The 27954-nt window shown below is 36.3% G+C and overlaps 2 protein-coding genes across 5 annotated transcripts in view; one reads left to right on the top strand and one right to left on the bottom strand.

The window, feature by feature from the left end:
• LOC116167191 overlaps positions 1–27954 on the top strand; it is a 164149-nt gene that overhangs the window by 130985 nt on the left and 5210 nt on the right. The gene's annotated exons all lie outside the window — the stretch shown is intronic.
• Positions 30–12399, bottom strand: LOC116167188 (4-coumarate--CoA ligase 1-like). 2 transcript variants are annotated; one of them, XM_031482448.1, is made up of 8 exons: positions 12040–12375; positions 11280–11487; positions 1553–1683; positions 1266–1503; positions 1036–1221; positions 658–983; positions 470–610; positions 30–424 (listed from the first exon to the last, which is right to left on the bottom strand). In XM_031482448.1, the coding sequence occupies exons 1-8, from the start codon at positions 12205–12207 to the stop codon at positions 137–139; spliced, it is 1686 nt and encodes a 561-aa protein (XP_031338308.1). In that variant the 5' UTR covers positions 12208–12375; the 3' UTR covers positions 30–136. The 2 variants fall into 2 exon arrangements, with proteins under 2 accessions (XP_031338308.1, XP_031338309.1); XM_031482449.1 differs by lacking the exons at positions 30–424; positions 470–610; positions 658–983; ... (1 more) ...; positions 1266–1503; positions 1553–1683 and adding exons at positions 2781–5162; positions 5212–5352; positions 5406–5731; ... (1 more) ...; positions 6024–6255; positions 6303–6433 and having other exon boundaries at positions 12040–12399.

Raw genomic sequence — 27954 nt, 5'->3', positions numbered from 1 at the left:
AATCTATTTTAGGTTCTGAAACTGTTTAAAAGAATTGGAACAAACGTTTAATAACATAAACCTGTTTGATGCTACTTTTATCATAATAATTAATTAAATCACATGTCAAATTGTAATCTAGATGATTAATAAAGAATTACAGTTCCTTTAATTGGTTTCTTAGTATCTTTCCAGTAGCACTTTTAGGTATGGAGTCTATAAATGAAACTCCTCCACTTAATTGTTTATATTTCACAACATTTTCCTTTACGTAATCTTCTATTAACCTCGGGGTAACATTAGAGCCACGCTTGAGCACCACAAAGGCTTTTGGAGCTTCCCCTAATGTATCATGAGGCACACCAACTACAGCTACGTCGTCTACATCAGGATGACCTCGTATTAACTCCTCCAACTCGACAGGGGCAACTTGATAACCTTTGACCTAAAACTGTATGATTCTCATTCAGTGCGTTTTTGCCATTTTAACCTTGATCAATTCTTTTCGTCGTCCTGTTATGAAAAAATGGCCATCGTCGTCATAACATCCTAGATCGCCCGTTTTAAGCCATCCGTCACTCATGAATACTTCTTGATTGGCCATTTCATTTTTGTAATATCCTTTCATTATCTAATTTGAAAATGATTACAATTTTAATGTATTCGCTGTCTTTATACCTGTGGGCCGCGAAGCACAATTTCGCCAACTTCATTTGAACCCACTTGCTTACCACTTTCTGGCAAAATAATCTTGGCTTCTGTTGATGGAAGTAGTAAACCAATTCCGCCCAGTTTCATACCAACGTTAATACGCGTGGTTTGAATATGGGTTAAAGGCGATGTTTCGGTCATACCATAACCCTGAAAAATATTCACGTCCATACCTGCTTTTTCACGCAGTCGCTTTAGTTGCAATATTCCCAAAGGAGCTCCTCCGGACATAATGGTTTTAATTTTCATGAAATGAGATCGTTTAATGCGACTGTTGCTAAGTAACATTTGAACTGAAAATGTAACGTTTTCGTTTTCTAAGAGTGTAATCCTCGTAATTGTTACCTATTGGTGGCACAATGAAGAGGGCGGTCGTGCGGAAATTGTCTAAAACGTTTACTAACATTGTGGATGTTAATTTTGGTACAGTCACTAATTTACAACCCCTTAATAAACCTTGCAGCATTATCATTGTCATTCCATAAATATGATACATAGGCAATATAAAAGGCATAACATTTTGTTCTGGACCTAAACCAATGGATTAGATGTGTCATCATTGAATGTAAACGTACACAAATCATCCGCTTCACTGAGTAAGAGATCGTATTCGTGCACACACATTTGATGTAAGTTGGAGACTAAATTTCTATGAGTAAGTTCCACTCCTTTAGGGTGTCCACCCGTTCCGCTAGAAAATGGTATAACTATTGTATCATTCACATCTCTTTGGAAAACCTGTTGAAAGTTAGACGGCGATGTTTGTGCAATATCATCAAAATCAATTGAATCATTGGGTGGTGATGTATCATTCTAATAACGAAAGGCGGTTACATGTTGCACCAGCGTATAAGTTATGTACCTGTGTGTTTATTGTAACTATTGGAACATACAGCTTCGCAGACTGTAACGTTTTCAGTACAGTGATATACTTCTCATTCGTGCAAAACACCATTTTGGAATTCGTTTGTAATAATTGTTTACTTATTTCGCCTGTGAAGTAAAAATTATGATCAGAGCGAAGCATGGCATACAACTAACGGGGTTAAATATTGCTAGCGAATACTGAACAATGAGCATGTGTGGTTAAATAAGGGCATACAAACTGCTTCATGCAAAATATCGACGAAATTGGAGATCGAATCTTGTCATCTAATGTCTGTAGAGACAAACTTGATACTATTTTTTGCTTTGCTTTTTGACCTCTTTAGAGTAAAAAACTTTTTGGATCTGTTGCCCAAAAAATTTGAACTTTTTATCTAAAATAAGTTTGAAACTTGCATCAAACCTTCTCGCGCCACCGACAAAATATCCAGTTTGTAGTTTCAAAATTAGTTGTCGTTTGTATAGTTTGGCGATGAAAATTGGAAATATTGATAAAAACCAAACCAAAATCCAAAAATTTGGTAAATTTGACCCTCTAAACTTGGAATTTGGATTTCTGGTCGGCGCACAAATACGCACAAGTCTAATCAATACATTTCATAAGCCTTTTGTGAAGAAAACACCGAGTTTGACACACCCCTCTCGTAAGCTAGAGAGAAGTGTTTTGAATCGCTAATTATTATAGGTAAACACAATTTATTGACAGCGTTTGGTGGAAACGTCAATAGCAAATAATTTTCTTGTAGAAATTAATAAATTGTGAGTATCAGTCCACTCTCTAAGTCTAAACCCTTCAAACGTCAGGATTTGCGTTTTTAATTCAAACTTGTACCTTCCAAAAAGATATAAATTCCGGCGTCAAACAAACGTTACTATACTAAACGTAAAGCTCCGAACTAGATCTGCCAGCGTTCAATGTTAGAGAAAAGCAAAAGATGCTTTAGTTTACAAAACTATCAATATAGATTTAAGCATTACTGTTTATGCGTTGCTAAGCTTCAATTTTACCGATGGGTCACACTTTAAGCTTAAAAGAAGTGTCAACTGTCAAACTTCCCAAATATCACAAGTACGTATATTGCAAACACATAGTACGTAGAGCGCTGGTTTTACGCACGTACATTTCACGTAGACTTCCGGTTCATGTGCGTACATTTCACGTACATGGTACCTTATTTTTGCACTATTTTGTACATCCTAGGTATGTACGTACTGCCGTACGTACATTAGACGCACTGTTATGTATGTACAGTGTACTTACTCTTGGTCTCGTACATAATACATACGGCAAGGTACGTACCTAGTATGTACAAAGTGGAGCAAAAATAACGTACCATGTACGTGAAATGTACGCACAAAAACGTAAGTGTACGTGCAATGTACATCCGTAAATCCAGGGCTGTACGTACTGTGTATTTGCAATATACGTACTTGTGTTATATAGGAAGTAGCCGTGCGGTTCAGTCAACTTTCTATTGAACAACAGCGAGACTGTATACCTAACAAGTAATAACCGTGCGCGGGTGGATATACGTTTGCATTACGATTACAGTGAAGTTGTTCTTTTGCAATTATGGAAAAAATGTATTCGGTGGAATAACTTATACATTAGACGAAATGCTGTAACGTTTACGGGTGTTTAAAGTAGAAAAATACAATAAAACGAGGTGGATGCGTATATGCGGTTGTGTTAAAAATGAACGTGTTGTTTTGCTTACCATGTAGAATTTTTGCCGATGCTAGAAAACTAAAGTAAGAAAGCCGGACTTGAGACCTGAAAGAGCAAACCGCGTGCGCATGTCATGATCATATGCAAAATTAACAGTTGATCGAAACTACCGGATTACCATGTATGTACTTTGTATGTTATAGAGTTACAATTTCTGATCGTCAAAATTTGTTACTTCTGAAACAAACCTTCAAAACGATATACTGCTGATGATATGTCATTAGAAAATTGGCATGTGGTACAACGGTTGCCTCTCTACCATTGCATTTGCAATCCTATCGAAAATATATGGGGAATTTGCGCACACAACATTATAGCCGACACATTGGCGAGAAAGGTTATGGCAGGGAAAAGTGTTTAATGTGGCAACAAGCCAATGGTGCAGTTACACCTGATATGTGGAAAGGCACTGTAGATTGGTGGCACAGAGAAGCGAAGTTTGACCGAGATGGTGTAGGCCCACTAATAATTAATTTGGAAGATCATTCAGATAAAGAAGATATTTTTGTAACTGACTATTCAGATTAATGTTTTTCGGTTTATTCAGATATCAACCTTCGAAAAGAACGTGTCTTCGGTAAAAAGGCTGTGGCTTGATTTTGGCCACGACGAAAACAAGAAGATCGGCGAACAAGTTAGGCGAAAGTTTATCGCCCTTGCGACGTTCAACAACCAAATGGAACGATGCAAATTGATGATTTTGGAAAAAAATATGACGTTCCTAGAATCTTGAAATTCGTGACCTGATTTTTATTGTCACACAATTTGAAACGTTTTGTGGATTTTCATTCGCTTTTGTTGTCTTTGTTAATTTAGTTCGTGTATTTTTGTGTGGGCTATGACAGGGTTTTTGCGGCCATTGCTGTATAAAAAGAACCCCCAGTCTTAACACCGGCTACTACCCAGATTCAAAAGTGCCGCAAACGTCCGTCCTTTTGACATGACAATAACGGTGGCTCTGGCTCGTTAGTATGGACAACAGATATACGTTATATCTGTAGTACGGAGTAAGTCAAGATGGCAGTCGCTTCTCGATTTCTGCTGCTAACTTAGCTAACTACTTTACGTCCAAATAATACTGTCTACCTTTAGTAAAAGATCGCGACATTGACATCGTGTTACAAATAATTACCGACACTTTTTTTTTAGTAATTGGTCGATACCAGTCATTGATGTAATTTATTCTCTTTTATTGATTGCATGGCGCTATGTTAACATACTTAGTGATGATGTTATAATACATCGATGACGTGCGCACAAACTAAAGAAAATCCTAGTATATGTACGAAATTTCAGTGTCTCAAAGCGTTTTTCAGTTGTCGTGCCAACGGCCGGACGTTCAGGCTTTATTGAAAAAGTAGCTGCTCGCTATACATTCGCACACCGAGAGATTTTTTCTCTGTAGATGGATCACATCATTTCTACAGCAAGACTGCAATGTTATTTTAGGTTCTGAAACTTTTACAAAATTTGGAACGAAAGTTTAATACGTAAAGCTGTTTGATATTACTTTTACTCATACGAATCAAATCAAATTTCAATTTGTATCCTGATCATTGTTGAGGAATTACAGTAGTTCCTTCAATTGGTTCCTTAATATCTTTCCAGTACCATTTTTAGGTATGGAGTCTATAAATGAAACTCCTCCACTTAATTGTTTATATTTCACAACATTTTCCTTTACGTAATCTTCTATTAACCTCGGGGTAACATTAGAGCCATGCTTGCGCACCACAAAGGCTTTTGGAGCTTCCCCTAATGTATCATGAGGCACCCCAACTACAGCAACATCGTCTACATCAGGATGGCCTAGTATTAACTCCTCCAACTCAGCAGGGGCAACTTGATAACCTTTGACCTAAAAGTGTATAGTTCCCATTCAGTGTGTCTTTAATTGTCATTTTAACCTTGATCAGTTCCTTTCGTCGACCTGTAATGAAAAAATGGCCATCGTCGTCATAATATCCTAGATCGCCCGTTTTAAGCCATCCGCCGCTCATGAATACTTCTTGATTGGCCTTTTCATTTTTGTAATATCCTTTCATTATCTAATTAGATTTTAAATGTTTACAATATCAGTGCATTTGGTGCCTTTATATACCTGTGGACCGCGAAGCACAATTTCCCCAATTTCATTAGAATCCACCTCTTTACCACTTTCTGGCAAAATAATCTTGGCTTCTGTTGATGGAATTAGCAAACCAACTCCCCCTGGTTTCACACCAGCTTTAATACGCATGGTTTGAATATGCGTTAAGGGCGATGCTTCTGTCATACCATAAGCTTGAATAATATTCACGTGCATACCTACTTTTTCACGCAGTGCCCTTAGTTGCCATTTTCCTAAGGAAGCTCCTGCGCACATAATGGTTTTAATGTTCATAAAATGAGTGCGTTTAATGTGACTGTTGCTTAGTAACATTAGGACTGAAAATATAACCTTTTCGTTTTCTAAGAGTATAATCCTCGTAATTGTTACCTATTGGTGGCACAATGAAGAGGGCGGTCGTGTGGAAATTGTCTAAAACGTTTACTAACATTGTGGATGTTAATTTTGGAACAGTCACTAATTTACAACCCCTTAATAAACCTTGGAGCATTATCATTGTCATTCCATAGCAATGATACATAGGCAATATAAAAGGCATAACATCTTGTTCTGGACCTAAACCAATACCTAGATTAAATTGGTGATCATTCAATGTAAACGTACACCGACCATCGGCTTTACTGGGTAAAGTATCGTATTCGTGAACACACATTTGATGTAAGTTGGACACTAAGCTTCTGTGGGTTAGTTCCACTCCTTTAGGGTGTCCACCTGTTCCGCTAGAAAATGGAATAACTACTGTGTCATTCACATCTCTTTGGATAACCCGTTGAAAATTAGACGGCGATGTTTGTGAAATATCATCAAAATTAATTGACTCATTGGGTGGTGATATACCATTCTAATAACGAAAGGCGGTTACATGTTACACGAGCTTAAATTATCTACCTGTGTGTTTATTGTAACTATGGGAACATACAGCTTCGCAGACTGTAACGTTTTCAGTACAGTGGTATACTTCTCATTCGTGCAAAACACCAATTTGGAATTCGTTTGCAATAATTGTTTACTTATTTCGCCTGTGAAGTAAAAATTATGATCAGAGCAAAGCACGGCATACAACTAACGGGGTTAAATATTGCTACTGCTATTGGATACTGAACAATGAGCGTGTATGCTGGTTAAATAACGGCATACAAACTGATTCATCCAAAACTTCGACGAAATTGGGGGTCGAATTTTGGTCACCTAAAATGAGTTTATCTTGCGGTAACTCGTGATGCTGGTCTAATTTTTAAATTTTCGAATGTGCTCAAAAATCCGTAGAGACAAAATTGATACATTTATAGCTTTGGTTTTTTACCTTTTTAGAGTTGTCTGTTGTCTAAAAAACTTTTCTCTAAAATAAGTTGAAGATTTGAAATCCTTGTCGCGCCACAAGATATCTAAATCGTAGTTTCAAAATTAGTTGTCGTTTTATTTGGTTTTGGATAATTTGGTGATGAAATTTGGGAATCTTGACAAAAATAATCCAAAAAATTTGGGATTTGGATTTCTTGTCGGCACCACAAATACTAAGATAGCACAAGTGTAACCGGTATATTTAATAAGCCTTTTGTGAAGAAAGCACCAAGTTTGACACACCGCTTCCGTAAGGTAGAAGGAAGTGTTCTGAACCGCTGGTTATTATAAACATAATTTATTGACTGGGCTTGGTACTGTAAACTCAGATGGAAAGGTCAGCAAAGCAAATAATGTTCTTGTAGAAACTAATAAATTAAAGTATAGGTAAATCTTCAAGCCTCCAAATTTCAAACGTCAGGATTTGCGTATTTAATTCAGGCCTGTAAGTTCCAGATTTAAATTCATGCGTGAATCAAACGTTGTTGTACCGCCTTGTACTAATCGAAAAGCTCCACACTTTACATTTGCTCCACCAGCGTTATGACCGCGCCCTTTTATGCTAACGCATAAGCTTCAATTTGATGGGTGACACTTTTAGCTTAAAAGAAGTGCCAACTTTCAAACATCAAATTTAATACCTATATTAGGTAGAATCCAAGTTGAGATTATTCATGCGCTGAAGTTTCCAACTCGCCAACAACAGATTAGACCGAAATTTTTGGTATACAGTGCGTGTACAGTACTGTATACAGTATATAAAGCTGTTAGATATTACTTTTACTCATACAAATCAAATCAAATTTCAATTTGTAACCTAGATAATTATTAAAGAATTACAGTAGTTCCTTCAATTGGTTTCTTAATATCTTTCCAGCACCACTTCTAGGTATGGAGTCTATAAACGAAACTCCTCCACTTAATTGTTTATATTTCACAACATTTTCCTTTACGTACTCTTCTATTAACCTCGGGGAAACATTAGAGCCATGCTTGCGCACTACAAAAGCTTTTGGAGCTTCCCCTAATGTATCATGAGGCACTCCAACTATAGCAACGTCCTCTACATCTGGATGGTCTCTTATTAAATCCTCCAACTCGGCAGGAGCAACTTGATAACCTTTGACCTAAAACTATGGTTCCAATTCAGTGCGTCTTTAATTGTCATTTTAACCTTGATCAGTTCCTTTCGTCGACCTGTTATGAAAAAATGACCGTCGTTGTCATAAAATCCTAGATCGCCCGTTTTAAGCCATCTACCGCTCATGAATACTTCTTGATTAGCCATTTCATTTTTGTAATAACCTTTCATTATCTAATTGGAAAATGATTAAAATTTCTATGTATTCGCTGTCTTTATACCTGTGGACCGCGAAGCACAATTTCGCCAACTTCATTTGAACCCACCTCTTTACCACTTTCTGGCAAAATAATCTTGGCTTCTGTTGATGGAAGTAGTAAACCAACTCCCCCTGGTTTCACACCAGCTTTAATACGCATGGTTTGAATATGCGTTAAGGGCGATGCTTCTGTCATACCATACACCTGACTAATTATCACGTCTATACCTACTTTTTCACACAGTGCGCTTAGTTGCGCTTTTCCCAAGGGAGCTCCTCCGCAGATAATGGTTTTAATTTTCTTAAAATGAGATCGTTTAATATAACTGTTGTTTAGTAACATTTGGGCTGAAATTGCAATCTTTTTGTTTTCTAGGAGTATAATTCTGGTTTTTACTGTTACCTATTGGTGGGGCAATGCAGAGAACGGTCGTGTGGAAGTTGTGTAAAAGGTTTACTAACAATGCGGATGTTAATTTTGGAAAAGTTACTAATTTACACCCCTTTAATAAACCTTGCAGCATTATGACTGTCAATCCGGAAATATGATACATAGGCATTATAATCGGCATAACATCTTGTTCTGGACCTAAACTAATAGATTAAATGGTGGTCATGCATTGCAAACGTATATCGACCATCTGCTTCACTGAGTAAAAGATCGAATTCGTGCACACACATTTGATGTAAGTTGGACACAAAATTTCTGTGGGTTAGTTCCACTCCTTTAGGGTGTCCACCTGTTCCGCTAGAAGTATAGCTATTGTGTCATTTACATCTCTTTGGAAATCCTGTTGAAAATTAGACGTCGATGATTGTGCAATATCATCAAAATCAATTGAATCACTGGATGGTAAAGTACGATTCTATTAACGAAAGGCAGTTATATGTTGCACCAGCGTAACTTATCCTACCTGTGTGTTTATTGTCACTATGGGAACATACAGCTTTGCAGAGTGTAACGTTTTCAGTACAGTGGTATACTTCTCATTCGTGCAAAACACCAATTTGCAATTCGTTTGCAATAATTGTCTACTTATTTCGCCTGTGAAGTAAATTATGATCAGAGCAATAAGGCGTGGCGTTAAATATTGCTAGTGGATAATGAACAATGAGCATGTTAGGGCTTCCTTGTAAAAATAAACTATAGTAGTCCTATGTTGTTTTCACATACACAGAAAAAAACACATCAACGAGTTTGCATTTTGGAAAATTTGAATAACCGCGCACAATTGTCTAATATAGCCATCGGGCTATTCCGTGTGATCTATAGTATAATTTGTTTTTTTTTTGTTATTGATTACACCTACGTAGCGTTCAGGCTTTGCCGTGTTTTTTGCCCTTTCCCTACAATTAACTTTTATCACACGCTAGCCGTACCTAGGATCTGTATTTTAGTAGGTTTTACTAATTTGTTTGCACCAATAACACTGTGGTAACATGACAATGACCACCGATTAGCGATTTGTTTAAATCTAATAATTTATCCCTAGTTTGGCTATTTGCTTTACGTATGCTATGCTATGAGAGTATGAGCAGTATTTTTATTACGCAGTTCCGTTTCAAAACATACTTTAATTTATTTTATTATGGATAATGTCGTTAATTTCTTTTTCTTTATTGGTTAAAATGTGTTGTAGATTGCTTTAAAAATTTTCTTTTTTTCCAGGTCATCCTGAACAACGTCTAAAATCATTTTGTTCGTTTTTGGGATGACGCTGAATATGCTATTTTTAATTTCATTTGTATCAACTTTTAATAGTCTTAATTAGAATCTTATCATTTTTTGTGGGTCTCTTGTTGGATTTTTTACTTGGTTTTTGATTAAATGTTTAGGATGAATGATTGCTTGAGATGTTCGGTCGTTGCTTTCTTTTTAGTTTGAATGCGAATAACTCAATATGTTAAAATATTATTTATATTAATATTAAAAAGTTAAGTTAAAATAAACAAAAAGACAACAAGCGGTGTTTTCGAATGGTTACTCATCCAAATACTAACAGATCAAATTTAAAACCTGTCAATTGACACTTGAACCTTTTGAAACTTGAAATCTATACTTAAAGGTGAAAGTTTGTAGCCTGGTTTGTAGAGAGTGTAGGCCAAAGAAAAATTTTATTTGATAGTATTTTTAATTTTTAATTTCCGCCGCCTTTTTTCACAATACACCTGTACTCCCATAGATGACTCTGCCCCTTAATTTCCATCTGCCATAATCGCCGTTTGTAGTTTCGGCTCAGTGCTTGGTCAATGACTTTAAGGATAAAGGCATCCACCTCGTTCTAAGAACGACTCACTTGGGTTAAGGTAATAAATTATACACAAATAACTGAAATAATGTCAATGTAAGTCATGATACCCATTTGTTGATGTCACTTTTCAAATGGAGGCGAATGTCGAAAAAATCAACTTGTCAAATTTATACTTAAAACTTAAAATGCCATTTTCAAAATTCTTGACCTGTAAGGATCAGTATACAAATGTAGGTACTTCACAGCACAACCCTACCATAAATTGTCGTCATTAGCTCAATTAATTTATAAACATGGATTATTAGAACATCCGTCAGTGGAAACAAAAGATTGTATAGCAATACCACCAATTTTTTATTATTTTCTGCACAAAGTTCTCTCTATCTTTTTTACATGACCTGATAAGAGTTCATTTTATATAAAGTGTGTAACAGAGCTTTGCACTTTTGTTGTTTTGTCTACAGTTTTTTAACTGACTACTAACGATCTCTAATCACCTTGTGGAGGAAGGAGGCAATTCATCAACTTTACAGGGTGCTTTTGTTATCGTATTTGTAACTAACACGAGACCAAAACATTTTCGGTTCGCAATTGGCAAAAAAAACCTTGTGCAATTATTCTCAAATTACGTTTAACCATCTATTTCTCATATTATATTTTCTACTTTCTTCATAATTTTCGTGACGGATACAGCCCATGATAAACCAAGCCCATCTTATACTATACCTTTCCTTCTGAGTTATCATACTAGCTTGGCAGTTTCTATTTTCTATTCTATTTTGTCCCCTATTCCTGGCTCCCTAACGGAAGCTCCACATAGGTACTTATCCAGATATAACAAAGCCATGTAATATAACGTAGTGCATTCTTCACAAAATACCGTGACTTACTGATTTTTAGCTGTGTCGTTGTATTTGCAACAATAAACGTACCTGGGGTAAACGATGGATTTAAGGGCGTAACTTGCACACCAGCTTGTACAGCACCCAGGAACACTATTGGGTATTCAGGAATATTTGGAAGCATAATTGCGACAGTATCATCTTTAACCATGCCAAATTTGTGTAAGAAAGACGCTATGGAGTTACTTTTGTTATACAATTCTTGATAGGTGTAACTACGGTTGGTTTCAGCGCAAACCTGTAAAACAGTTGACTAGTTGAATTTTATCAATTAAATTCCTTGCTCAAAGAAAGATAAAATGGAGCACTTCATCAAAAAACATGTAAACGTATATCTAAATGATATGTACTATTATACTAAGCAATAAACACTTTTAAGCTTATACAACATTTTCCCCTACTGAGCGTTCGTTAATTTTAGGTAATGGACTAATGGTAGAATAACAAAATGATTGTCTTTTATTATTTGCGTCTTTTTGATGAACGCCAAGTTTTCTATACCCCTTGTAGTTCAGATGGTGATAAAATGAAATGTACAGGGTGTACATCTCGTTGAGGGATCATGGTAGAAGAACAATCGTTTTGATTGATCTAAGCGTACGCATTCTACAGTTTTGTGAGCATTCTTAGAGGTAGGTAATACTCCATTTTGCATTTTTCCACAAGCCCCAATTAAATTTTTATATTCAAAGAGCTCCGATGCACCTAGGTCCTAGAAGATTGACTACTACTGCTAATCATTTTAATTAGTAGAAGGTTTGCTCCAAGTGTTAACGTTATGCTAACTTACCGTAGCAGTTTTGTTAGACCATTTGTCTAAATTTCTCCAGATCATCTCGTCCAAGTATAAATTTGGTATTTCTATCGTCTTAAGTGAGTGCAGTTTTCTACTGAATACAAAAATCCTTCTCCCAGTCAATGTTTTCCACATTTTAGGATTTCTAACTGTAGCCAACATTTTATTTTAATAACTTTCTTAATCTCCACTCGACTGTTTTTGTATTACTGTTGTTATATGTCCGCTTATTCACTCAAACTACACTGATCAAAGTACATTTGTATATATGGTGCGAATTGACATTATCTTTACGAAGTAAAATACTGATATCGCTATTTACGATATATAAAAAATGAGAAATTAAGTAATTGATCAAAAATAGTACGCGGCACCTATTTCACTTTCCACTTGTAGTGTACAGATATTTTATACACATTACCGAAAAATTTGCCCTTTTACTTTCAAAAACAATTCATCAGTTAAAAACCTTAGCAAATTAGTAGTTCGGTAAAAAGTGGAAATGTACAAGTTAATTTTTTATCTTCTAACAAGGATGACCCAGAAGTGTTTGGCAATTGCATCAGATTACATTTTTTTGTTATGTATCTAACTATCTGTTAGAAAAGATGTCATTACTATTTTAATGTTGTAATAAATATTTCTATTTCCGTCATTCATATCATTTTTAATTTCAACCTTTAATAAATTATGCTGCTTAATGTTTTCAATTTCAAGATTGTACAAATTACACAACTAAATTAATCGCTGCATCCTTTTGACATTATTTATGACAAAAAGTTCTTCGTTCGATGGGAAAGTATTTTCTGGGGAATTTAGCACCTTAAGAATTGATCTTTCGGTGTTTCAGCAAAACGTAACTACCCTTTGGTTTCAGTTAAACGTATCTGGTAAATATCTTCCCATGGTGATACAATTGTTTCCATGGAAATTAACTGCCAGGTAAATTTAAAGGTATAATGTGCAAGACCGACACTGAATGTTGCAAGTATTACAATGCCTAATCATCAGATGCTGATTTTAAGGCTCCTCGAAGAAAAGCATAACGTGCGATAACCAAATTCTTAAAGAGCTAAATAGGAATGAGGACCGATTTTTTTGTACAATCGAAAAAGAAAGTTCCAACGAATTTGACGTCTTGAAATTAATTTCGATTTGCTTGTACAACTTCGTACGGCTTGCAAATGGAGATTGGAGAGTATTAATTAATCGATCTCAATCTACGAGGAAATCATAGAGCTCGTTGGGAGTATTGAAGCGACTGCAAGTAAAAAACAAGTTAAAAAGTCATTATGCAAAGGACCTGGAAAAAATACCGGTAGGCACGAGATCCTTACCCCATTCTCTTTCAAATAAGCAACCTATCGTCGAAGTCTATACAGTTTAATGAAAAATAGTGGAGCGTATACAAATACATACAAATTTTGAAATGGGTATTAATTTTACTTTTATTCGAAGTGTCTACATATGGAACTTTTTTTAAATGCTTTCGTAAATAGCATTGCGCATTGTCTACATAGAAATTTCATTGAACGTCTTTATAAATAAAACATACAGCATGCACAGTAATTTTGAAACCGGTATTAGTTTTAGTTTTCATTCAAAGTGCCTACATGTGATATTTCATTTAACTGCTTTCATAAATAACAAAGTTGCCTATGCGCATGCGCAAAACTAAATTTTGCAACCGGTGTTAGATTTGTCTTTATTTCAAATGCCTATGTATAAAATTTCATTTAAATGCTTCCGTGAATAAGAAAGTTGGCATTGCGCATGCGCGAAACAACATTTTGAAAACGTCGTTAATTTTGCGTATATTCGTAGTGTTATATATAAAATTTCATTTAACTGTCTTAATAAATAAAAAAGTTTGCATTGCACATGCGTTAAACCAAAGTTTTGGCATTGCGCATACGCAAAACCAAAAAATATCGGTATGCACGGAATCCTTGGACCAAGCCCTTTCAAATGAGTCCCATATCGCCCAAGTCGGATGAGTGGTGCAGAAGGAGTACGTATGACGGACGGACGGACAGACGACAAAGTGCAGCCAATAGCGATTTTTCACTTTGAGGAAAATACGCTAAAACAAACATCAATTGAGGTTTTGTTCTACGTTGCCACCGCTTTTTTTAACACATAATAGCATCCTCTGATTAACTCCGTTGGTAGTCGCCTCTCGAATTCCTACTCCATTTCATCACCATAACTTGCAGTTCTTCACGTGAAACAGCTGGTGTAACTTTGTTTTTTATAAGCCCCCACACATAAAAAGCCAGTGGCGTTAAATCTGGAGGTCTAGAAGACCAATAGCGCGTATCTGAAGGCCTAATCCACCTGTCTTCAAAAATGTTTTAAGTACATACATAATAAGCATCATAGGTAGAATGAGCCGGCGCTCCGTGAAGTTTAAACCAAAAGGTAACGTTTCCACGGATGGTACAATGCCATCTACTAACCTGCACGATGTCTGTGTAATGTGTAATGACACGAGGAGATCGCATCGTACTAAAGTAAATCTTTAAAATGAAACACTGAACAAGTTATTGTAGGTCTTTTTTGTATGATATGACACACGGCATGCTAGATTTCATAAATTACCCCACCATCTATTTGTGGATCGTTATTTACTATGACCCTCATCTATGATCGTTGCGAAGTGTTTGAAAACGAAGGATGAGGCGTTCTTTGAGTTAATTAGATTTCATAACGAAGCGCAGAATCAACAGAAGAAGTTACTGCAAAGTGCAAAGTGACAATGGTGACGAGTCAGGAGTGTCAGGAGTTTTCGGGAAGTACTTGCATTAAAAAAAAAAGACAAGAGAAGTGCGATAAGTTGTCTACAGCAAAATGGTCTGTCAGAACGACACAACCGCGTTCTGGTAGAAATGGCAAGATGCATGATGTCAGAATCTTGTATACACATGAATTTTTGGGCTGAAGGCATTATGAAATCAGTTTTTATCAGATTCCGTGCTTCGCATCTGCAATATTGAGTTTAAAATTCACTACGAAATCTGACCCGATAAAAAATTAGAATACAGGAGGTAAATTTAATCTAAATTTTTGGTTGCCAAGCATGGGCAAAGCGGGCCCGCCCATTTCGCCGTGGCCAGTTCGCCGTCGCCAGTTCGCCGTCGCCAGTCCGCCGTCGCCAGTCGGTCGGCGGGCCACTTCGCCGTAGGCCCGGTTCGCCGGCGCCAGTCCGCCGGGGGGCCACTTTGCCGTCGGTCTATAAATGCCAGAGGGATTGATCTGAAGCGAATGTTTCGTAGAGTTATCCAACCAACATGATTATTAAAGTTTTCAGTATTTATGCAATTTACCTGTTCGCCCTTCCCAGATAATTGTCCTCAAACCAATCCAGGGGATGCAATTGGTTGGGAAGGTAATTACTGAGCTGATTGACTGCATCCTGCAATCGTTCCACGGGAACAAACGCATAAGTAATATAAGAATAAGTAATAAATAATAAGTAATATTAATAAAAGATAAAAGTAAAGGTTTGGGTAGGTTTGTTTATAGTCACATAATTAAATAATAAGTAATAATAATAAGAATCAGGAAATTTTAATTTAAGAGTCTTATTATTTATAATTGCGTAATGGACTATTGAATATAGCGCAGAATAACAAGCAAAATGGAAATACGATTTATTGACTAAATCAATCTGACATTATTTTTTATATTTCTCAAAGCCAACCTATCTCCAACACTCCGCCTCAATTACTAATCGAACATTATCGATAGGAATTGCAAGTTCAAATCATAATCACAATGTTCCAAAATAATTAATTTAAACGAATCAAATTTAGTTCATTTCGCAAATAACTCAAACGTCTTCTTTGGTAAACCTTTTGTCATGATGTCAGCTAATTGTTCATTTGTTGAAATGTACCTGACCTCAAGAATTCCTTGATGTATAAGATTACGAACAAAATTGAATTTCACATCAATATGTTTTGTCCGCTGCATTTCCTTTTCCTGCGATGATATCACAATTGCACACTGATTATCTTCATTCAGTATTATTGGTTCGTCAGGTGTCTCTCCAATTTCCATTAACAATCCACGCACCCACATGATTTCACATGCCGCTAAGCATAATGACACATATTCAGCTTCGGTAGATGATAAAGCAACACATGTCTGCTTACGTGTCATCCAAACCACAGTGGCCCCAAATACTTTTATCACGTTCCCAGAAACTGATTTTCGATCGTTGATATCGCCTGCCCAATCAGCATCCGCATATCCAATCAATGCAACCGAATTCTCCTTGTAACGATATTCCAACTTCAAATCAATTGCTCCCTTGATATATCGGAGGATTCGTTTAGCCGCCCTCCAATGATCCTCAGTCGCACATGATTGAAATTGACTCAAATAATTCACTGCCGCGGATAAGTCTGGTCTAGTTGTACAAGCTGCATACATCAAGCATCCAATCAATTCACGGTACGGTTTATCTGTAAGTTTGCTCCCCGAATCATTCCCCAATTTTAATTGACATTCTATGGGAGTTGAAATTGAATTGCAATCAGTCATTCCAAATCGTTGCAATACATCTTCCAGATAGCCACGTTGATTTATCCTCAAAATCCCATGTTCCCGTTCACGTTCGATGTTAATGCCAAGAAAACTTCTCGTTTCACCCATGTCATGCATTTCGAATTCCTTGGATACCATCTGTTTAATTTTTATGATCTCTTCGATATCTTCTCCCAACAAAATGAGATCATCCACATATAATAACAGATACACCACTTTTTCCTTATTGATACGAGAATACAAACAGTGATCATATTCTGATCGAATAAATCCATTCTCAAGTATGAAATTATGAAATCGCTCATTCCACACACGGGAGGCTTGTTTCAAACCGTATAATGATTTGTTCAATTTACATACAAAATCGCCCTGCATGAAACCATCCGGCTATTCCATGTAAATGTCCTCCTCGAGTTTTCCATTTAAGAATGCCGTTTTTACATCCATTTGATGAATCTCTAAATCACGCTCCACAGCAAGAGCCAACATTATCCTTAATGTAGCAATTCTTGCAACTGGTGAATATGTTTCATGAAAATCAAGTCCCTTACGTTGAGTGAATCCACGAGCAACCAGTCGCGCTTTGTACGACATCAACTTGCTCTCATCATTCCGCTTTCGAGAAAATACCCATTTGCAAGTGACAACAGAACGATTCATCGGACGCTCAACTAACTTCCAAGTATCATTTCGCTTGTGTGAGCTCATCTCATCATGAACCGCTTTCATCCATTGTGCCGCATCATCTCTCTTCGCAATCTCACCAAATGACTGTGGAACGTTGTCAACATATGCCATAGCATTTATTGCAAAATCTAATGTGTCAGCACTTAATGCAAATGCAGAGAAATACTCCTCATCACTATGACTCTTCGGTTTTTCCAAATCAATACAATTTCCATATCGTTTCGGAGGTTGACGCTTTCTTTGAGGTCGCGATGTTATATTTAGTGTTCGATCCTTCATTCCGGTGGGTTGATCATCATCTCGTACGACATCCGTCGCTACTCCGCCTGGATTAATTACTTCTGATCGACTATGATCTCTCACAACATCCACTTCATCGCTATCCTCAAGATCCTCCGCCTCGTCAACATCATCCGTAATTGACTCTATCTCAAAGAAAACCGCCGGAGAATTTCGCTGTGATTCATCAAACACAACGTCTCGTCTTATTACGATATTTTTCTTCAATGGGTCCCACAATCGATAGCCATTCACGCCGTATCCAACCATTATCATTTTCTGTGATTTCGAATCCAATTTCATTCGTAATTGGTTCGGAACATGTGCATATGCTATTGATCCAAAAACACGAAGCCTTGACATATTTGGTTTCTTGCCTGTCCAAAGCTCCACCGGTGTTGTATTGGAAACTATTGCACGTGACGGACTCCGATTCGTTAGATATGCTGCACAATAAACAGCCTCGCCCCAAAATTTCTTATCCATTTTAGTATCAGCAATCATCGAACGTGCTTTCTCTAGCAGGGTTCGGTTCATGCGTTCAGCCACACCATTGTGTTCAGGTGTGTATGGTTCAGTATATTGGATTTGAATCCCGGCATCATTACAAATCTGTTTAAATTGATTTGATTTGTATTCACCACCATTATCACAGCGTATTTTTGCAATCTTCTTTCCAGTGTGAGTCTCAGCGAACGCTTTATATCTCTGAAACATTTGCAAAACATCAGATTTATATTTAACCAGATATACGACCGTAAAATGTGTGTAATCATCAACGAATGTCACCAAAAACCGTTGTTCATCCCATGTGACAGGTGTCACTGGTCCACACACATCGCTGTGAATAAGCTCCAATAAACGACTCGATCGCGCTTCTCCCGAACTATTGAATGGTTTTCGAGATTGTTTTCCAAAAACACACGACTCGCAAACAGCATCAGCGTCATTATTCATAGCACCCATCCCTTCAACTAAAGTTGATAAACGCCTAACATCTGCGTAGTTTAAATGTGCCAACCGACGATGCCACAAACGAACACTTTGTTTCGAGTTCATATTTGTTGATTTCGATCCTTTCGAAATATTACTTTTTATGGATGATTCCGTTATATTTGCTACCTTATGTTGCCTAAGCCTGAACTGCAAAGTATATAGTTTGCCACTGCGCCTGCCGATAGCCATTTCTAAATTATTCCTTGTGATGTGAACCACACCATCACCAAAAATCACTTCAAAACCAGCGTTTTCCAAACGACTCACAGAAAGTAAGTTGTACTTGAGATTTTCAATAAATAATACATTCGTGAACATACACTGACGCTTGACATCATTGACGAAAATGGTTCCCAAAATCGTACCACATTTATTCGCTGTGATCGATGCACCATTCTTCGCAATACCAATTACAATCGGATCAGCCAAATCCCATAGCTCAGTGAATAAAGACTCATCATTTGCCATATGTTCTGTCGCCCCAGAGTCAATAATGAAATTTATTGTTTGCAATTCACACTCAAGCGCAAAACTACCAGCATCAGCAATAAACCCAATATCATTCTCATCCTTGTTTGATGCGCAACTCGCATTTTCTTTACGATATCGATGATTTGATTTCACGTTATTGTTGCTGTTTGATGATCCATTGTACGAATTTCTTTGTTTTAACTTTGGACATTCATTTTTACGATGACCTCGCTTTTTGCAAAAGTAACATTTGAATTTCATTGCACTACCATCGCCATACATGGCAACATTGTCCGAAGAAGCATCCACATGGTTTGATGTTTTACTTTCATGGTCAAGCAGACGCGAACGCACCAATTCCATCGTCAATTTTTCAGGCTCGATCGTTTCCAATGCCGTAACCACCATGTCGTATCGCTTAGGTAACGTAATCATGAGCGATACTACAAGCATTCGATCGTTTGTTTCAGCACCACACGCCTTCAATTCACGCACTAATTTGTCGAATGCTAAGAAATGTGTGATTAATTTATCAGATTCTGCACAACGCATTGTTAACATGCGCTTTCTGACACCAATTTCAGTTGCCACACTTGCCCGTTCAAAAATTGTTTTTAACGATTGGATCATCGAAAATGCCGTCGGTCTATCTTTCAAATATTCTAAATGCGAATCCGCAACACGTCTAGTGATGTGGGTCTTGCAGATTCTGTCTTCCTTTAGAATGATTTCAACCTTTTCACCGGTCACCTTGCTCGCCTCCATAGCATCTTCTTCCAGCCATCGTGCGACGCCCTTTTCTTCTAAAGTAATTTTCAAACGAAAATACCAATTGTCGAACTCACGACCCTCAAATTGTTTGAATACAAACTTTTCCTCATCAACCATTTCTATTTATGTTGAAATTTATTTCCGAAATTGCAGAATTGGTCCAACTAAACTCTTTCGTTTCGCACCAATTCACACGCGATAGCCCATAACCTATTGAATATAGCGCAGAATAACAAGCAAAATGGAAATACGATTTATTGACTAAATCAATCTGACATTATTTTTTATATTTCTCAAAGCCAACCTATCTCCAACATGGACGACAGGATTTTTTTTTGATATTATGAAAGAAAAATTGTAAATAAAAAATTCTAGTTTACTGGATGTATATCTAGCGAGAAATTACAATACCTACTTTAATGTGATTAAGTAGCATACTGGTCATGCGGCGGCGACGAAGCGAAGCGACGGCGAAGTGGCGACGGTCAACTGGCACGCCGGCGGAGTGGCGACGGCGAACCGGATCGACGGCAAAATGGCCCGACGGTAGACTGGCGATGGCGGACTGGCGACGCGACGACAGAATGGCGACGGCGAAATGGGCTAGACTGTGGGCAAAGAAATGTAAGTCGAAGAAATTTGAATCGAAAGCGGAAAAATGTGTGCTGGTTGGTTTCGCTGAAAACACGAAGGATTGCAATCGGTTATGGAGTTTGGAACGAAGAAGGAATGCATGTGTGTCGACAGCACCGAGTGAATGCTAGAACAAAACCGAGACATTTGAGATTAAAGATTTTGACTGCCAATTCCTATTTAAACGAGGAAGAAGAAGTGCTTTTTGAAATCCTAAAAGTCCCTACCTTTGAAAATTATGAACCAATATATAAATATATGAGTCTGCGCTCCTCGATCCAACATGCATAAGCATTAAAAGCTTATCTTTTAAAGAGATTAAAATCAATGTCACTGTCAGATCACTCGTCGTGTCATCTGTCACGTCACCTTGGTGAGCGCTCCGCCTTAGGTTTCGTCGAATGTATCGGTGAAGCTTGCACATTTTTAAAGGAGGACATTATATTATTTTGATGATCTTTTGCTGTCGGGAATAAAAGCAGAAGCTTTGGAATTTAAAAAGCTGAATTGAGGGTATCCATGTTTTCTTGAACTCAAAATGGAGTGGACATCGAAGAAATTAGGGAGAATTAATAACGCAAAAACTTCCCCATGCGTCTAAATTTATTTTGATTAAGGCTTGTCTCACAGTGGAAGCGTTTACGCGCGAACTGAAATACGCATGTTAACGTCAGAAATTGTACGTCCGTATACGCACAAATCGCATTCGCACATTAGCTGCGTATCCATCATGAGCTGAGCAACTGTTCTCAAGCACAATCGTCTACAACCTGCGAATTCGCATAAAAATCCGAACAAAATGGGATCGGTTCGCACGTCGCAATTACACGCACATATACGGACGATTTATTAATCGCTAATGTCAAATGTGCGAAGGTCCGTTTGAAATCGTACGTTTGAATAGTTCGTCCGTAAACGTACGTATTCGTACGAATCCCAGTTCTCGCGTAAACGCTTCCACTGTGAGACAAGCCTAAATTGTGGAATAAATAGTTGCGAAACGAAACGGCGAAACGAAACGTCGAAACTACTGTCGGCGCAAAAAGTATGTGCACCCGAGTTTAAAGATTAATAAAAAAATAACCAGTTGACCTATTTTAATGGGAGGGGTATCAAATTAAAGCTCGTTTAATTTTGCGTTGATTAGGCCTAAAGGATATTTTTTCCATAAAATTTAACTACATTTAGAACGCATAAAGTGCAAAAAATGCCCCTTTTTTGTGATATTTCTCGTTACGGTCAAGTTTGGAGTCGAATAAAACGAAAACCACCCCATGAAATCGCTTCAAATTTTAGTATGCTATGCATGGAACCTTTCTAAATAAGTAGTTAAAATTTTAGTACGAAAATCGAATTTTTGTAGAGGTTAGAGCCATTTATGTAAGTTCCGATTTTATCAGAAACGGGAGGTCGCACGAACTTTTAAAGTACATCGATATCAGCGGCTTATTGTCAATAAAACAATAGATGTACTTTTAAAACTATAATTTGATTAAGTTTGTCATAAACATTTTTTTATTTTTTGGAGTTTTTCGCTTTGCATGTCGCGTGTATCGAGATGCATGTGAAGGATGCGCGCGAACTCCCAGTCCATTAGAATGTTACTCGCCCATGCATCTTTCTTATACGAAAGTAGGCGATCATTTTTCACAAGGCTCAATGCCAAAAAAATGTTATTAACAAAAATTTGAAAATACCAGGCAAAATGTTTTGAGAAAGGAGAGTAAAACATTAATTATATAAGAAAGTTTAATTATACATAAGTAATAAACATTTTTCACAAATTATAATGGTCTTACAATCAATTTATAATTATATACATGGGCAGTGGAAATTACAATAAAATAAACATTCTAATGGACTGGGAGTTCGCGCGCATCCTTCACATGCATCTCGATACACGCGACATGCAAAGCGAAAAACTCCAAAAAATAAAAAAATGTTTATGACAAACTTAATCAAATTATAGTTTTAAAAGTACATCTATTGTTTTATTGACAATAAGCCGCTGATATCGATGTACTTTAAAAGTTCGTGCGACCTCCCGTTTCTGATAAAATCGGAACTTACATAAATGGCTCTAGCCTCTACAAAAATTCGATTTTCGTACTAAAATTTTAACTACTTATTTAGAAAGGTTCAATGCATAGCATACTAAAATTTGAAGCGATTTCATGGGGTGGTTTTCGTTTTATTCGACTCCAAACTTGACCGTAACGAGAAATATCACAAAAAAGGGGCATTTTTTGCACTTTATGCGTTCTAAATGTAGTTAAATTTTATGGAAAAAATATCCTTTAGGCCTAATCAACGCAAAATTAAACGAGCTTTAATTTGATACCCCTCCCATTAAAATAGGTCAACTGGTTATTTTTTTATTAATCTTTAAACTCGGGTGCACATACTTTTTGCGCCGACAGTAGTCGCAACTCAAGGATGCTATATAATATAAGCATCCTTGGTCGCACACAATTTAATCAAAATAAATTTAGACGCATGGGGAAGGTTTAGAGTTATTAAATTCTCCCTAAATTCTTTAAAAAGCTATTGGTGAAAGTATCAAAATTAAGTTTGTAAGCTCTATAAGGTCGTTTATGCCGATACAGTTTCATCGACCCAGTAAGAATGTTATAACCATAAATCAGAACTAGTATATAAAATCGTAAGTTCGGAATTTAAGGTTACTTCTTGTCCCCTGTCTTGTAGGAGCGCATTTCGAAGCGAAAGGAGAAGATTATTTTGACCGCGAGTTGTACTTATGCCAAAAGGCAATAGAGTCTCTTCTTTATATCAGAACTTGTACTGGGCCTGACATTCCCAACGCTGTATAGGTATAAATTGACTTCATGATATGAGAAAATACTTCGGTAAATTATACTTTATTGAGTTGTACAGCATCTGTTTACAAGTTTGAACTAATATTTTATGTATGAAGTGAATGTATAGAGATACACGATTAAGTTGTAGAGAATACACAATGTATTGTTACAGCAAATTATATTTGCAGTTGCAAGGAAACCAATCATTGTTATATTAAGGACGATATTCTTGCGAAATATATTTGACATCAGTTATTGAGCTTCAAACCTAGCAACCGAAGAAATGTCTATTCAAGAAAACTTGAAAAGGAAGCCTGAATAATTAACTTTTCACGGTCGAGGAAAGATACATTCAACACTAAATTTATTATATGTCCACCGTTAAAGGTACACGAATAAACATTTTGTTAGGTTATACAGGAATAGTCGTAATTTTACCAAAGAGCAACTATGGGTACTCTTTGATTTTACTTTGCATGCAAAAGGGATTGAAGCCCAAGATGCTGCTCTCAAAATACAAACGTTAACTGCTTATAATATCTACTCAAATATTAGTTAACTATAATCATAGAGTAAATACAATATGCTATAATATAATTTATTTATTTATTGAAATACTCAAAACAACAGATACATTGTATCCAATGACAGTTTTGAGGACTAAAATAACTCTTAAATTCCGTGATAATATGAATTATGAATAAATAATAATTGATGAGTATAAGGTAACGAAAAAACAAAAAAACTAACTAAATAATCATTAACTGTTTCTTAAAATGCGATAATGTTACATCGAAAATATCCAAAGAATGAAAGCTATTAAACGTTGTCATCGTGCGTGTAATCGGTGCTGTGTGATTTAATAAAATGGATTTAGATTGAGGTATCTTAAATAATATGAATTTACATCTAGTTCTGTGGTGGTCCGGAACATTGAAATTAGAGCAAATGTGATGAACTCACTTGGTTATTTAAAAGTTTATAAAAGAAAATTAAAAGATGATTTCTTCTGCGGTCACTCAAGCTTTTCATACAATGGCCCGTATGAATAAAAGTGAGCAAATGCTTATACTTGCAAAATTCAAAGTAAATACTCGTAAGTGCCACTTCATACTGGTTTGTTTAGCAGCGCTGCACTGTGTCCAGTCCTGCTGCTGAGCGGCGCTGCTAAGTCGACCAGTGTGAAGAAGCACTTACGTTACGAGTATTTACTTTGAATTTTGCAAGTGCCTGTAAGCATTTGCTCACTTTTATTCATATGGGCCAATATGTTTGCAAAAGATCCGAATAGTGGTCAAAGAGGGGATATGTTGATGTAAATCGGTACTGCATACGTATTATGAATTCTGGACCATTTCAATGGCCTGCTGGTATTTATTTGCATAGTACCCATATGATGGATGCATATTCTAGATGTGGCCTGGCCAGTGTGTGATAAAGAATTTTATACGTACTTCCGTTTTTAAGATCTTTGGAAGATCTGAAAATGAAGCCCAAACTTGAATACGCCGCTTTAATTTTGTTTTCAATGTGAATGTTAAAAGACAATTTCTTATCAAACACGATACCAAGATCGCCTTGGTAATCTACACTTTCCAAAGTTTGACCTGCCAACTCGTAATGAAATACTGCATCCTCTCTTTTTCGCGAGAACCTCAACGATTTGCACTTTTTAATATTGAAATGCAAATCATTTTCCTTACACCACTCCATCACTGCATCTAGATCATATTGCAGCTTCAAACAGTCGGACAATGACCGTATTGGATGACTCAATTTGAAATCATCAGCAAAAAGTAAAGGATCACTAAATGTTACAACGTCAGGTAAGTCATTAGTGAGTAACAGAAAAAGGAGAGGGCCAAGATTGGATCCTTGTGGTACTCCTGAAGAAACATTAAACGTATGAGATGTGCAGGAACGAAATATAACCCATTGTGTACGCTCAGCAAGATATGATATAAAGAACTTTAGCAGGCGGTCGGAAAAACCAAATTTATTTTTATTTATTTAATAGAATATCGTGGCGCTGTCGTAAGCTTTCGAAAAGTCAGTGTATATGACATCATATTGAACTGCTTTTTCTAAGGCTGTCGATACGTCTTGTGAGAATTCAACTAAATTTGTTACAGTGCTCCTACCTTTCATAAATCCATGCTGTTTATCGGATATATATGTTTTGACATGATTGTGTATGCGTTTTTGCAACACTTTTTCAAATATTTTGGCAGGTGCCGATAAGACAGCTATTGGTCTATAGTTTGTAATGTTTGTTTTTGGACCTAGATTTATGAAGTGGGTATACTTTTGTTGATTTCCATTTAGAAGGAAATTTGTTAGCTTTAATTGAAATATTATATAACAATTTTAAATACTGAAACAAATATATCTTTGCAACCTTTTAAAACATACGCAGGAATACCATCAGGTCCTGAGCATTTCTTGGACTTTAATTCATCAATTTCTTCACCGATTTCTATCTCATTTATCTCTGTTATACACAATGGTTCCGAAACAGTTACTTTGGTATGGTTTGGTTCAATTTTGTAAGTCGGAGGTACTTGTTTGTAAACTGAATGTTTCTCACCTATATCGCGAATTATTTTATTGTTAAACCAACAAGGATAGCTATTGTCTTTGCTAGGCACAGGAATGGATAATTGCGTATAAAATATCATAAGACTCATTGACTGCTACATCAGGATCCGCATAGCGATTTAAAGAATCGAAATTTGTAGTCAACTTGAACTTCAAGCAATAGTAAAGTTTTAAAAAAACTGCTGCTTTAAAATTAAACTCAATGTCCCTTTCACATGAGTGATTGTGATAAAGGCCTTGAAGATATTTCGTGAATGGTAAGTGAATCGTTATTAATAAAGGTGGATGATGCTTATCTTCTATACTAATATGTGATTCTTTTGTTACCTCTAGATTATCTAAAGATGACAGCACTAAATCTAATGTACGATTTAAAACGTTTGTTACGGTATTAAAGGACGTCAAATTATACGCGGATTTAAAATTTTCCAAATGTTTAACAGTTTTAGATGGTTTCTGTAAATCTGAAATCACCTACAATAATAAGATTACAATCATACATTTCCTTCGCCTTATCTAAACTATTATAAAAAGATAAATAGTAATTACTATTTGACCCAGGAACGAAATATATCACAAAAAGGAGAAATTGTAGTGAAAATTTTTTTAATTTCAGACAGACACGTCCATGATCATTATCAAATTCTACAATCGAGGCATTATACGATTTTTTTATTGCAATTAAGACTCCAGAAACGTTCATTGTCAGGTCTATCTTTAGTGAATACATTGTACCTACTATCAAATAATTCTGAATCTTTGAAAGTACTATTTAATCCAGATTCCGTAAATATAACAATATCATAATCATTACCCAATAAATTTAAATAAATGTCCTTGCATTTTGTTCTTACACTTCTCACATTTTGGTAGTAAATAAAAATTAATTCATTTTAGCTCATAAAAACAATAATAAAATAAAAATATCTCTGCTATTACAATAAGTAAGATAAAAAAAAATCATGTACAATTATTAGGAATGAATGGTAGTAGCATATGTTTCCTTCAAAGAGATTAATTCCGCTACGGATTTTAGTCCACGCACCAGGCTCGTCTGGTTCTTCCTTATGTATATATTTCCGTTTCTTGTCCACAGAAATTTGTAATTTTCTTCCCTCTTAAAAGCTCGCGTTTTCGCTAGCAATTGACGTCGTAGTGGTGTCAAACTTTCGTTAATGCAGATGGACGCACTTATTGTTAAACCATAATCTTTGAACGTGACATAAACGCCTATCTACATTAAACCATTCAACGTGCGTATTAACTTACTGCGTTGAATCATGTCGTAGAGGGAGTTCTGAATCGCCCATTGTGTGAAACCACCAACATCGCTAACGGGTTTCGTACATTGCCTTGTTTTTTTAAATTATATTTTGTGAAATATATTGATCAGTCTATACCATAAACACGTAATTCCAATGTTTATAGTGATTTAAAATCATTCCCCAAAAACAGAATTGATGACTAAAGAAAATCCTACTTATTTTTTAAGTTTATGATCACGTTAATCTTTTGCGAAGATAAAACTTCAAACTCCTCAAGATAAATGGGGTTCTAAGATTAGAGAGCAAAAAAAGTCATCTGCCCGGACAGAGAGACTCCAAAATTAGTTTCGGTGGACAAGTGGAGCAGGAAGTTTACTGCAACCATAAAAATGTAGGTATCTTCTGCGATTTTGTGTACTCATTTTAAAGAGAAATGATCATGTTCTTTTAATTTCAAGCATTTAGGTGTATGTGGTGAGTATAGTTAATGGCACGTGTAAATTGAGAAGGTTTAGGTCGAGGAGTACTAATTGATTGAGGTCTAAATTTTCAAAATGATGGAGGGGAATCAAATAAGTTTAGTTTTTGAAAGAGGAGGTCGAAATCAATCTGCAAATACTTATATTTTGCTCAATCTTTTTACCCAGAACTAGAAGTCCTCGAGTTAGCTTCGGCTAGAGAAAGAGCGCTATAATAAAAAAAAGGCGCCAAAACGGCTCGGTGCTTGAAATAAATTACGCCCAAATCGTCATGAAACCGTCATTTTCATGCTCACTGTATGTCAGGAAATTTTAGTTTCCATGACAGCGGCAGACCAGAATACTTTTCCTGCCGCCTGT

The sequence above is a fragment of the Photinus pyralis genome, unplaced genomic scaffold (genome assembly GCF_008802855.1).
Source record: "Photinus pyralis isolate 1611_PpyrPB1 unplaced genomic scaffold, Ppyr1.3 Ppyr1.4_LG3b, whole genome shotgun sequence".
NCBI classification, from domain to species: Eukaryota; Metazoa; Arthropoda; class Insecta; order Coleoptera; family Lampyridae; genus Photinus; species Photinus pyralis.
The sequence above is the reverse complement of the archived record's forward strand: the minus strand, read 5'-3'. Positions and strand labels throughout refer to the sequence as shown.